The sequence below is a fragment of the Equus asinus genome, chromosome 16, assembly GCF_041296235.1.
Source record: "Equus asinus isolate D_3611 breed Donkey chromosome 16, EquAss-T2T_v2, whole genome shotgun sequence".
NCBI classification, from domain to species: Eukaryota; Metazoa; Chordata; class Mammalia; order Perissodactyla; family Equidae; genus Equus; species Equus asinus.
Genome location: NC_091805.1, coordinates 50,129,389 through 50,142,018, shown reverse-complemented (window position 1 = coordinate 50,142,018; position 12,630 = coordinate 50,129,389). Strand labels below are relative to the sequence as shown.

General features: G+C 43.0%; 1 protein-coding gene across 5 annotated transcripts in view; it reads left to right on the top strand.

Annotated features, from left to right (window-relative positions):
- TBX15 (T-box transcription factor 15) overlaps nt 1-12,206 on the top strand; it is a 104,576-nt gene extending 92,370 nt beyond the window's left edge. For 4 of the 5 annotated variants that reach the window (XM_014847608.3, XM_014847613.3, XM_044749342.2 and 1 more), the window contains exon 8: nt 9,743-12,206. In XM_014847608.3, coding sequence (XP_014703094.1) covers nt 9,743-10,527 — 785 coding nt within the window. In that variant the 3' untranslated portion in view covers nt 10,528-12,206. Of the gene's footprint in view, nt 1-8,578; nt 8,604-9,742 lie in introns of all 5 variants that reach the window. The other variant, XM_044749343.2, reaches the window with a different exon arrangement.
- The last annotated feature ends 424 nt before the right edge of the window (nt 12,207-12,630 follow it).

The window sequence follows — 12,630 nt, the reverse complement described above, 5'->3', positions numbered from 1 at the left end:
TCTTCTCTTCTAGCTGTGGCCATGTGTACAGAGGTCTTGTGGACTGATTTCAACTCCTTTTCTCAGTCCAATCAGTGGCTCTCTCAGGCGCAGCACCCATTCACCTGGATACCTAGATGAAAGCTTCCCAAAGTGTCAGATGCTTTATGAGTCTGCCTCTCCCACCTCCTCCTGCTGATCAAATTGTAGAGAGAGCTTATTCTGTTCTATCAAATGGCTGCCATTAACAGAGCCCTAATTTTTGAATTTGTGGCTCTGTGATATGGGAGGCCATTCTAGGACTTGATAATGCATTCTATTACATTCCTTTCTCAGGGAATGTCTAGCAGTTTGAACACTAAATTGGGTTTTGTAACTTAAATTACTTACTCTCTGAAGTTTTAAGATGAAGATAGTGATTAAAAACATAGGCTCTGGAGTCAGACAACTTGGTTTAGGCTCTCACACTGTTCCTTGCTGGCTTTGCGACTTTGGTAAAGTCCTTTGTCCTTTCTGACACTTGGTTTTCTGATCTGCAAAATTGGAGAATATAATAGAATTCTTGTGAGGATTAAATGAGATAACACATTTAAAAACATAGTAGGCACTCAGTACGGTACTAGCTATCATTGCCATCATCGTCATTATCATCTTCATCCCCTTATGTCCCTGTATATGGATACCTAAGAGGAAGATGCATCAGATTTAAGACATACTGCCTTTCTGATGATTAATTATTCAAAACATGGTGAGACCATTCATCTTTATAGGGATCTGCTGAGGCAGGTCATCCAGAATTTCCATCTCTTTTTAATAAGTGGAGTAGACATGGAAGCCCTTTATATGAAGTGACTTGCTCCTCATAATGCTGTGATAGAAGTGGGGTCAATACATATTCAGGGTTTTACTAGTGCTTTGAGTCCCTTGTGGTCCCTAAGAGCCAGAGATTTTATGGGAGTTGAGAAATCTGGGCCTTTATCTTTGATTGCCAGTAACTCTCTTGGGCAAGTTACTTCCGCTCCGAGTCCATTTCCTCACCTACCAAAGAGGGATAATCTTTTTGTGAGGCCATTTATATAAACATGCTTTATAATGAAAATATGTCATGCAAAGACGCTTACTTGATTCTGTTTATTTCTGAGATGGCTTCTTACTTATCTGCCCTTGCTTTATTTGTTGACTTTCCAAGTTCTAGCTAAGCAGAAACTTGTATCATGGAGGTTGGTATGAGAAGGTTGGCAGGGATATTGCCAGTCCTCAGAGCAGGCATTGGTGGTGATATTGTGTTCACTGCTGTGTCCTCAAGATCTACCGCAGGGCCTAATGAGCAGTGAATGAGGTCACATGGTGGCACTGTGGCTCAGGCAGGCAATGTCACAGTCAGATTATATCTGGGAGCACAACCACCTAATATGTGTATGGATATGGATGTGGAGTGATGACTGAGGAAGGCAACCTGCATTTCACCAGCATGTGGGACCACTGGGCAGGTGCAGGCACGAGGAACCTGAGTGAGTTGCTTAGGTGTGCAGCATAGCAGGTTTCATGGTGCTTCTCTTGAAAATTTATTGATATGGAGACATTGTTGACACTTGGAAAACAATGGTTTAAGAGAAACTAAACTTTCAAAGCACAATGTCACGCTTATTCAGTGACTTCCTTTTTTCTTGGTGGGGGAGGGAATGAGCTTGAAATTATTGAATACATATGGTAGTGGGATGGGACTAGAAGAAAAGCCAAGACTCTATTAAATAGTTTAATTGGAATACATTTTTTTTTTGAAATATGCACTGAACTTGATCCAGATTCTCATTATTAAAAAATATGTAGCTTGGTTTCTTGATGTTAACAAAGGACGTAAAAGTAACAACACCCATTCCCTCTTCCCCTAAGAACTAAGAGTTCCAGTAACTCTGGACAGAATCATTCATAAAATTTAGACAAGAGACATAGCCATTTGTGTTGAACTATCTTGTATCTTAGGAGAAGTAGAGAATGGTGAACTTCTGGTGGAAACTTCAGTGGCAGACTGATTTTATAGTAATTCCCTTTCGGTGAAGAGAGTATTGGCAGTGTTGGCACCAAACTTAAGGTCCAAATAACGACTGACTCACCAGCTGTCCATAGTACCTCATTGCTTCAAACACATGAAGATCTGCCATGTCAAATACACAGCCCTAGGATAGTTTTGTGCTGCTGCTTCTGGAGGCTGGATCAACCATTCTGCTTGGAGGAGGTTAAGGATGCCTTTTTCATCCTGTCCTTGTTGTCATTTTTATTTCTCTTTCATTAAGACACATCTGTTGATAAAATTTCAGGGAAAGTACATAGGTGAATTAGCCACAGTTTTGCAAAAACACAAATCTTTCTGTTTTAAAAAACGTATTGAACAGGTGTTCTATATGGTTGTTTTCTCTTATGGAGAAGAATGCACAGGATTCATTATCCTCTTCCTTTTACATGAAAAGAAACTGAGGCATAGAGCAGTCTAGTAACATATCTGCAGTTAAGTGGTGGCAGAACTGAGTTGAGAATTCCAAAGTGGATCTTCTACTTGACAGGGCAGTTTCCTTTCCACCAAGACCACATTATCTTTCTGCATTCTTGTTTACTAGAGCTTTAATTTTCCACAAAAAATTTAGTTTATTTCTCCAATTGATGGTTTCTTGTCAACAACTTGAGCATTAACTCTAAATAGGCCCACATTTCTTCAAGCATATTATCTTATCTTCAGACATCTTCATTTAGAATGAGCAAGAGAGTTGATACTTTGGAGAGTCTGGAGATAGGAATTATATTTCAGGAATGGCATCTCCCTGAATACTGCAAATGGCAGAGACAAAATGAACTAACCAAGTAAGTTATGCTTGGGGAAGTTGACTGAGGCGACACAGACACAGAAGAAGAAATAAATAAGAGCCTAGGTCAGTTATAGCCAAGTTCAGTCCTGCTGTTCTGATGATGTTGTTCTGATGATATACACAGTGGAGCTATTCGGATGGCTAAAACTGAGAGAGCTTTTGTGAACAGCATCTCCAAGAGATCTGACAACTGTTGCGTTAAAAGGAACCATCCTGGACAAGTGACACCAAAGCTGGCAATACGTCTCCTTCTGTGGAAATGAGGAGACCTGCCATTTACAGAAGCCCTCCCTTCTCAACTGGTAGCAGACATTGCTAGACAGATTTCAACACCACTGAGACTTTTAATGTTTGTCAGGCAGTTAAAAATTAGGATTACGAGGGTCTCTGTTGGTGTTGGGATTTCTATCAGTTTGGTTTGTATTAATTAGAGTTTGGTCAGTGAGAGGGATCAGATACTGAGCAAATTCATACGAGTAAAAGATTGGTAAAGAACAGTTCCATGGACGGCAGTCTTTGAACTACTGTGTGATCATTGTAATGCTTCCAAGATAGCTAATTTATGCAGATTTCAGTTAGCATTGAGATAAGGAATAATGCTCATGAAGAGCTCATGACAGGGATTGGAAAACATCTCAATTCAATCCACTAAAACAGTTTTTGATTACATATTCTATTTTGTCCCCAGAGTCCCTTATGCTCAACCTATTTAATACCAAGTCCATCATTTGCTTCACAGACTTGGCGCCCTCTCCTGGGGGAAGGACACCACCGACCCCGTGTCATCCTGGATGTTTGCCTCCTTCCCCACCCACCGTAACAAACCGTTACCAAGTTCTTGAATCCGTTCACATCTCTAATCTCCCTTGCCAACACCCCACACCAAGCTGTCATCATCTCCTACCTGACTTCATTCTCAGGCTCCCCAGGGTGGTAATGTAGCTGCCAGCAGCACTGGACCCATACCTTTTTAGGTTTAAATCTGATGGAAATGGTCATGTGCCTCTCTCCTAAGGTTTCTAGCAAAATCTCACTGAGTCTCAATGACTCTAATTAGGTCACCTCTGGAGCAAGTACTGTGGCGGAGGGGTGGGAAATATGATGTCTCAATTGTCCAGGCATGAGTCACATGCCATCCCTGGATAGGGGTGAAGGGGTAAGAGTGGGAGAGGGGGTATTTCTGAGTGGGAAAACTGGGTACTGTTGCCAGAAGAGAGGCAGATTAGTTCTAAATGACAATAATAACAGATGTACACTGCAGCAAGGGAGGCAGTAAAACAAGTAGCAGAGAAAACAAACAAGTTAATGGAAAGTGAAAAAATGGGGCAGTCCACCTAGGGAATATGGTGGGTATAAAACAGAGCCATCTAAGAAGCAGCGAATCTCAGAACACAGAGGAGTAATGTGAAAAATGAGAATTGGGTGAATATATTAAAAGCTATTTTAAAGGGAAGAGGTTTGGATCTATGCATATCTTTAAACTTCATGGAGAAGGATGCACTAGGAATCTTTCTAAGATTGAAACCATACAATTCCCATTAGCACTATACTGTTTCACATTTGCATTTTGAGAAGGATGCTCATTTCAACTAAGGGTAATTCCTTAGTTGAGATGAACAGGGCTGTGATCATTTAACTTTATGGCCTCTGGGTTTATTCCCTGAAATCAGTCCTTAGGGTGCTGACATTTTACCTCTTACCTGTTTGAAAGCCTCAAAGAAGGCTACTCAAGGACACACAGTGAATCAGCACTCTTCAGGGACAGATGCCATCAAGTTATATGAGAGAAGAGTCTGGCTCGTGGAACCAAGTAATTACATGGAAATGTATTCTTTATTAGCCCAGATGCGGTTTTGTTTTACTGTTTTTCAATTTTGGGGCAAAAACGGCACAACAAAATAAACCCAAAAGGAAACTGTATGTGAAAGCCTCTATCTTACAATTGAGAAGTGATCAATTTAAAGATGCAAAAGTCAGCAGGTTTGGTATTCTGGATTTTCATGGTCACATTTAACTTGTCTTCTTGTTACAAAACTGTACCCTAGATTATTGTCCCTGTATGGAATCACTGCTAAACATGTATTCTTTTTGCTTATTTTGGCTGTTAGCATTGAATATTGGAGCATCTTAATGTTGAATATGAATTTTAATGAGCACCTCCTTACTTTGGCCCATGGGTAACATAGGATGCAGGGAGCTGGGGTGGATGGGCATTGGTCCTGGAACGCCAGACAGTTTTCAGTTACTTAGGGCATTGTATTTTAGTCACCTCTCAGAAATGAGTCAAGACCTCTGAGGATAGTGGTCTACCTACTTGTGTTCCATTCTGAAGAGATGGAGACATGGGGTGTCTTGTTTCCATCCCAGGCAGAGAGTGAGGGGAGAGGGAAAGACAATTCAGAGAGGAAAGAGAGGTGGTTTAGTCTTTGGGAATGTGGGCCTGGTGGCCCATAGCTGCCATGTGCCCAGTGCTCCATTTCACAGCCATGGAGACTCCTCTAGCTGTTATGTCTGGGCATCTAGCTGTGATATGAATGCTCACCCATGTGTGGAGAGGCCAGAAATGCTCAGCTCCACGGACAGAGGCCAACACCCGAGAGCCATCCCCATTAGAATCCAAATTCCCAAGACTCCTTTCTCCTTCCTTCACTCCTTCATGCATAGAAAAGGAAGAGAACAAATATTTAATGCCTGTGTGTACTTTGTAATATATAGTATTTTATCTACTTTTCAAAACATCCTTACAAGGTAGATATTAAAAATTCCATTTATATGGAGAGGCTAACTTGCTAAGGTCTCAGAATCAGTAAGACATCTGGGACTGGAACCGGGTTTGTTTGACTCTATAGTCTCTGCTCATCCATTAAATAAAGTTTAAATCGAGACTCTCAGAGCATTCTGGACTTTGTGGATACAGAGGGATGAGGGTGAAGGGAAGAATGCTCTGCAGGAAAGGGAGGGAGGCATGCTTTTTTTTGAGAGAAGCTCTGACCCCTCCGTATCAGTGTGGCCTGGCCTCCCACGCTGCCTTAGCTCTTCTGCGATGAGAGGCCTCTGGTCAGCCAAGTGTTGAAATGCACAGGGAGGGCGGACTGCCTCCTTATGCTTATTTAGCACTTGGCTGGCCATCTCAATCTTGTTTAACAGCTGACAAGCTGTTAGATCATAAGAGAGTAAGGACTTCTCAGTACCTCGATTTGCTTTTCTGCAAAATGAATACCATGGTCTTCTCTATGTGGATTTTGAAAAATAGCTATGATCTGTATTGAGTACTTTAACTGCATTAAGAGCATTTCTTCAAAGTGAGTGGAAGCAATGTGACCTTCTCTTAGACAGGCTTGCTTTCTCCCTTCAAACGCTAGTTCATAGAGGGCTCCCACCCCTGAAACTCAGCAGGCCACCAAGTCTCACTGCCAGTGAGTGTCATTTAAAAGCCGAAGCAAGCTGACTACAAACTTTTTAACATGTGCCTCTCATCTGCTCAGCAGAAATCCCTGTAACTTGTTAATAGTTCCCTTCTTATTTTTTTGCAGTGAAACCAATTGAGGCCTTAAATCAGTACCATTCGTTCCATCTTGGGCCATCCGAGAAAACCATTTAGTGTTGTAAAACATCATCTGCTCCATCTTGCACTTCCTGCTGCAGGGCTAGGGCTGGTGCCTGAAGGAGTGTACTTATAACAGGACACTTCAGTGTGCTAAACGAGGGGTGTCCTTGGAGACAACATAAACACCAGATCTGGGAGAGCAAGGACTGACTTTCCAAAAGAGGAGACCAGATACAGATCCTGTAAAACACAGATCTCTTTACAGCTGGAGTCAAGTTTCTCCATTTGTGTCACAGCACTTATTTCACTGAAGTTCGTGGCATTTAGGGTGGAAGAGGAGGAAAATGTGGAGGATGCCTCAAAGAGGAACCACACATTTGCAGAAAATAATTTCTGAGCTTCCTGTAAGGCCCTGCAGGCTAGACCATTCAGAGATACAAAAACAAGGAGCATGAGATGTTCTTCCTCATCCTTCTTAGGCTTCCCCTTCCAAAACCCCTTCGTTATATTAAAGTGATTCTTGGAATAATTTTCCAAGGAAATTTCCATTTCCATTTTCAAGGAAAGTACTTGTTATGGGCCATTCACATTTTAGTATAAATTTAATCCTCAGACACAGATATAATTCTGAGAAGGACAGAAACTGAAGCCCATCAGTTTGAGCCCCTCACTTCACAGATGATGAGAATTAATAGGCAGCCTGCCTTGCCTGTGGTCATGTGCTGAGCTGAGGCCAATGGATCTAGAATTGGGCTTGGTGCTCTTCCTACCATGGTAAGCTACTGGCTTACTTCTCCCAGCGGTATTTACAATATTAGCCTTATCTCAATTTGTGGAGTAAAAATCTTTTACCTCTCTTAAAGGAGTTTAAGGCATGATCAAAAAACAAGGAAGGGGAATTTCCTGAAATGACTCTAAAATCTGCAGCTATTTATAACTAAATCCAATTCAGCTTTGGAAGTTCACTGATGAAATCTTTTTGAATGAGGAAGAGATGATATTAGTTGGGCTTTGTAAAATTTAACTCTGAAAAAACTCTTAGCAGAGGAAACTTTTCTACTTAGCAGCCAATATCGTATCTGTGGATGCAGGCTGAGGGGTTTTTTTCCTGCTAAAAATTAACTTTGGGTTCCTCTTTGAGGCATCTGCCTCTCAACTCTCACAGCTGGACCTTCATCCCTGGCACACTGTGGTTGGTTTCTTTGTATCCCAGTATCTCTGGAATCTTGCTGGCTTTCTTGACATTTTCCTCACTGGTAAAAACCTTATCGCTGCTCCTTTCCACTTGAAAGTCCTTTCTCCTTTTATAGCATCTCATGGTTCTAAGAGTCCCTACATGAGTTGTGGATGACCTAAAGGGTACCATACCTCTTGGGGGATCATATCTTACAATTCTGGGAAAGTCCCACCTTGCCCTGAAGGAAGAATTCCATCCTGTCACGGGAGATTCCCTATGGAAGACAACAAAGTAGCCATTCATTCTGGAATTCAAATGAAAGTTTCAGCAGCCCCAGCACTCACCACTGTCTTTACCTTCCAGTGGTGTACACAGGAAGCGGATGCTGCACTGCTGCTTCCACGCCCTGGCAAAGGGGAGGCTGGGAAAGGTCATTTTTGGCCTTCTTAAACGGAGAATACATTTGCAGTAGGTTGGGTTGAACTGGCCCTTCATCTGTTGGTGCATCAACCACCAATCCACTTGCAATATCCATATGTCATAAGAGCAACTGTTTCAAATCCAGCTTCAGGGACTTTAGGAGATGAAAGGGACCTGCAGGTCCTCTAACCCAAAGTGTGGGCCCTGGACCAGCTGTATCAGTGTCACCTGAGAACTTATTGGAAATGCAAATTCCCAGGCCCTGTCCCAGACCTTATAGAATCAGAAACTGGGAGTGGAGTCAGCACACTGTGTTAATGAGCCCTCCGGCTGATTCTCATGCACACTCAAGTTTAAGAATCACTGTGCTGGGTACTTTCAAATAAGGAATTTAGGCTGTATCCTTGGTTCTCAACCCTGGCTGTGTTGAGAATCGTTTGGGGAGCTTTGGAAACAGTATGGATACGGAGGTACCAGGCTCAGAAATTCTCATTTAGCTGGTCTGACGTGGGATCCTGGAACTTTAACAGTTTTTAGCTCACAGCTTCTCCTAGCTTGAGAACCACTGATTTAACTCAATTTCTCATCTTCCAGATAAGGAAACTGAAACCCAGAGAGGGTAAGTGATGTGCTCAAGGTCAGATGGGGGGTTAGTGAGGCAGAGTTGTGAGTAGAATGCAGATTTCCTGACTTTATGACCTGTTTGGCCTCTTGTCCTCATAAATATCCAAAATCCAGACGACTTTACAGGCTTTGTTCCAGCCTGAGACTGGTCAGGTTCTCATAAATGGAGATTAGCAGAACCTCTCTCTGGATCACAATGATTTAGGTTTGGGTTAGCATTGTTTTATGTTAAACTAGCTCTTATAATTATGCTTATAATGTCTTTCATATAAAAGAACTTCAGTCCCACACCCCAGTTCCCACTGCTCAGCCCTCTCAGACCTCAGCTTTGACTTGGCACCCTGCCCCAGTACCCCGTTTCCTCTGAGATTAAGGCCCTGAGATTCTTATCCTACATTTTTGGCTGGAAGACTAAATATGGCGAAGTAAGCAACAGTCCAGGTTAAAATACATCTTTAATGTATTTCCACTGAGAAGAAAAATTGAGCAAGTGGATTTTTTTTTTTTTTGAGGAAGATTAGCCCTGAGCTAACATCTGCTGCCAATCCTCCACTTTTTGCTGAGGAAGACTGGCCCTGAGCCAACATCCGTGCCCATCTTCCTCTACTTTATATGTCGGATGCCTACCACAGCATGGCTTGCCAAGCGGTGCCATGTCTGCACCCAGGATCCGAACTGGCAAATCCAGGTCACCACAGTGGAACGTGCACACTTAACCATTGCGCCACCGGGCCAGCCCCACAAGTGGATTTTAATGCTGATTACCAGAGGTCTTACTAGAAAGTGAATTTGAGGGCGAGAAAGTGAATATTAGAAGGTTTATTTATTTATTTTTAAAAAGACTTATTAAGGCTTTTACAGAGAGAAACAAAAGAGTTTAGTGTTCTTTTTTGCCACCCTCTCTGTCCTCTCCTTTGGAGTGTATATGTGTGTGTGTGTGTGTGTGTGCCTCTGTGCATGTGCACAGATAGAATCACTTAGTGTAAGTCTGCTGAGTTAAGAGAAAGCAATGGTTCTGTAAACATCAGCCCATCTTGGACGTTCCAGGGTACCTCCTGCATGGCTTGCATCTGGCCTAGATGGACTCATCTTAAAAGGCTTCTGTCTCAATGGTGTTCATGTTTTATTTTTCAGGGGGCAGCACAGGCACTTCCCCAACCACCTCCAGCACTGGGACACCATCCCCTTCAGCTTCTTCTCATCTTTTATCTCCATCCTGTTCTCCTCCAACATTTCATCTGGCCCCCAACACTTTCAACGTGGGCTGTCGAGAGAGCCAGCTGTGTAATCTAAACCTCTCTGATTATCCACCCTGTGCCCGAAGCAACATGGCTGCCTTGCAGAGCTACCCAGGGCTGAGTGACAGTGGCTACAACAGGCTCCAGAGTGGCGCTACTTCAGCCACTCAGCCCTCTGAAACCTTCATGCCTCAGAGGACTCCATCCCTGATCTCAGGAATCCCAACTCCTCCCTCATTGCCTAGCAATAGCAAGATGGAAGCCTACGGTGGCCAGCTGGGGTCCTTCCCCACCTCCCAGTTTCAGTATGTCATGCAGGCAGGCAATGCAGCCTCCAGCTCCTCATCACCACACATGTTCGGGGGCAGCCACATGCAACAGAGCTCCTACAATGCCTTCTCTCTCCACAACCCTTACAATCTGTATGGATACAATTTCCCCACTTCCCCTAGGCTAGCTGCAAGCCCAGAAAAACTGAGCACCTCTCAAAGCACTTTACTCTGTTCTTCTCCTTCCAATGGGGCCTTTGGAGAGAGGCAGTACCTGCCTACGGGGATGGAGCACAGCATGCACATGATTAGCCCTTCACCCAATAATCAGCAGGCGACTAACACTTGTGATGGCCGGCAGTATGGGGCCGTCCCAGGCTCCTCCTCTCAGATGTCAGTACACATGGTTTAATGGCCAGTCCAGATGCCACGGAGTGGACAGCAGCCAAGGCCCCAGAATCTCCATGGGCAGATCCTCCTTTTGGGAGCCCAACACCTTTGAAAAACAGGAACTGTGTATTATTTTTATTTTCTTTTCTGGAGGAGGAAAGCACATACCCAAGATCAACAAGAGACATTTAAGACACTGAAGGATACTTGCGGTGGGATCGTCTCTGACTCAGTGGCCATTCTCCTGCCTTCCCAAACCTTAGTTTTACAAAGCATTGTCTACTCCAGAGTGGACTTTGAAGAAACTGAATAACCATTTTATAATAAAGTTAAGGGAGATGCTAGTGTGTAGCGGCCATGAAATTTGCCCACACACAAATACAGACCTACCTATACATACACATGTGCATGCATGATACACACACATATATATTCATACACAAACTCATACATACACAAACATACATGCACACTGACTTGGAACTGGGTGAACTCTGTGGAGGGAGGCCCAGAATGGGTGCTTTCACCAAGAATTTGTCTATGTACAACACTAGACGGACTGGGCCAGCAGTGGCTGCCAACCTTCATCCCCTGCAGCTTACCCTGTTTCTGGAATGAACTGTGTATCCTGAAACCCTTTCCCATCAATGAAGGTGGAAAGACATCAGCACTACAACAGGACTTGGCTTCCTGAAAAAGATCGCTTTTGAACTTTGGCTCTCTTCACTCAGTGTGCTATCATTGATGTTCCCAGTGGTGCCTGTGAAAAGAGAAAGAGCAGCTGAACAAGAGAGAAGCAGAAAGAATAGAGAGCAAGAGAGAGATGGAGAGCAAGACTGAGAGAGGAAGTGTGAGCAATGATGAGAGTTTTAATTCACCACGGAAATTTGTTTTTGGTTTGTTTCTCCTCCTTCCCCCTACAGGTTATAGAAAGAATCATGGCGTTATTGAGGAGTAAACCTCTCTGGGACACTGCACATGGTCACGGCACTGGTTAGAGTGACTGGAGCGTGGAATGGATCTTGATCCCACAGCTCTGACCATTGTGATCCAGAAGAGGGGTGCACCACATAGGAAGTGCCAATTCCTACGCATGCAGCCTGGCAGGGGAAGGGAAATAGAAGGAGTGTGAGAAAGGAAGAGTTTTATAATCCCAACAGAAGATAGCAAGAGCAGAGGTGACAAATAGAGGCCTGGCCTTCCACATGCCAGATCCAGACACCCATTTGGATTGCCTGTCCCCTAGCCCCTGTGGCAGGGAAATCCCATCATGTCCCAGGGAATTGCAGATGGGCCTTCTACAGCCTTCCACCTGCCCTTAGATCTCCATTTTTATCAAATAGTTCATTGCATTTTGAAGTTTTGGGTTTTTTCCTTCATCTTCCCCTTGAAATCCTTTAACGATAAGAAAACAAGTGAAGTTTGGTGCAAGCTAAACTTTTTAAGTGGTGTGGAAATGCAAATAATACCAAGTAAAATAATACAGATATTATTAAGATTTTTGGTTTTGAGGTGTTGTAGATAAATGTATTTATGTGCCTAGTGGGGAATCCAATATTATGAATATTAAAAAAGGGGGCAATAAAAAGGCTATGTAAAATATGTATGAAGAAAAGGTGTATAAAAATTTGCCCTTATGCACGGAACTCTGTTTCTAAGTGCCAAGCACAGAAAGCCGCTAAATAAAATCTTTGCAATTGTTTTCTGCGTGTTTGTTCAAATGGAAAAAGTAAATAGCAGCCTACGCATATGCATTATGCTTTACAATGAGCATAGCACTCTCATCTACACTACTTCACATCTTTATATAAAACCCATGCAGAAAATATTACCATCCTCATTTTATGATTAGTAACTGAGCTCCAGAGATTAAGTGAATTGTCCAGGATCATACAGCCCATCAGAGAGGAAACTAGGACTTGCAACCAGATCTGACTCTAGTGGATGTTCACTTTCGTATCGGCTGCAGAAACCTGTGTGAGTCTAATAGCAATCCTCCTGTTGACGTTTGCCAGACACTAGACCATGTATTTTATGTGAACATCTCATCTGGTCCTTCCATAATTCAGTGAGATAGATATTATTTTTACCATCAATTCATAGATCTAGAAACGCACTTTAAAAG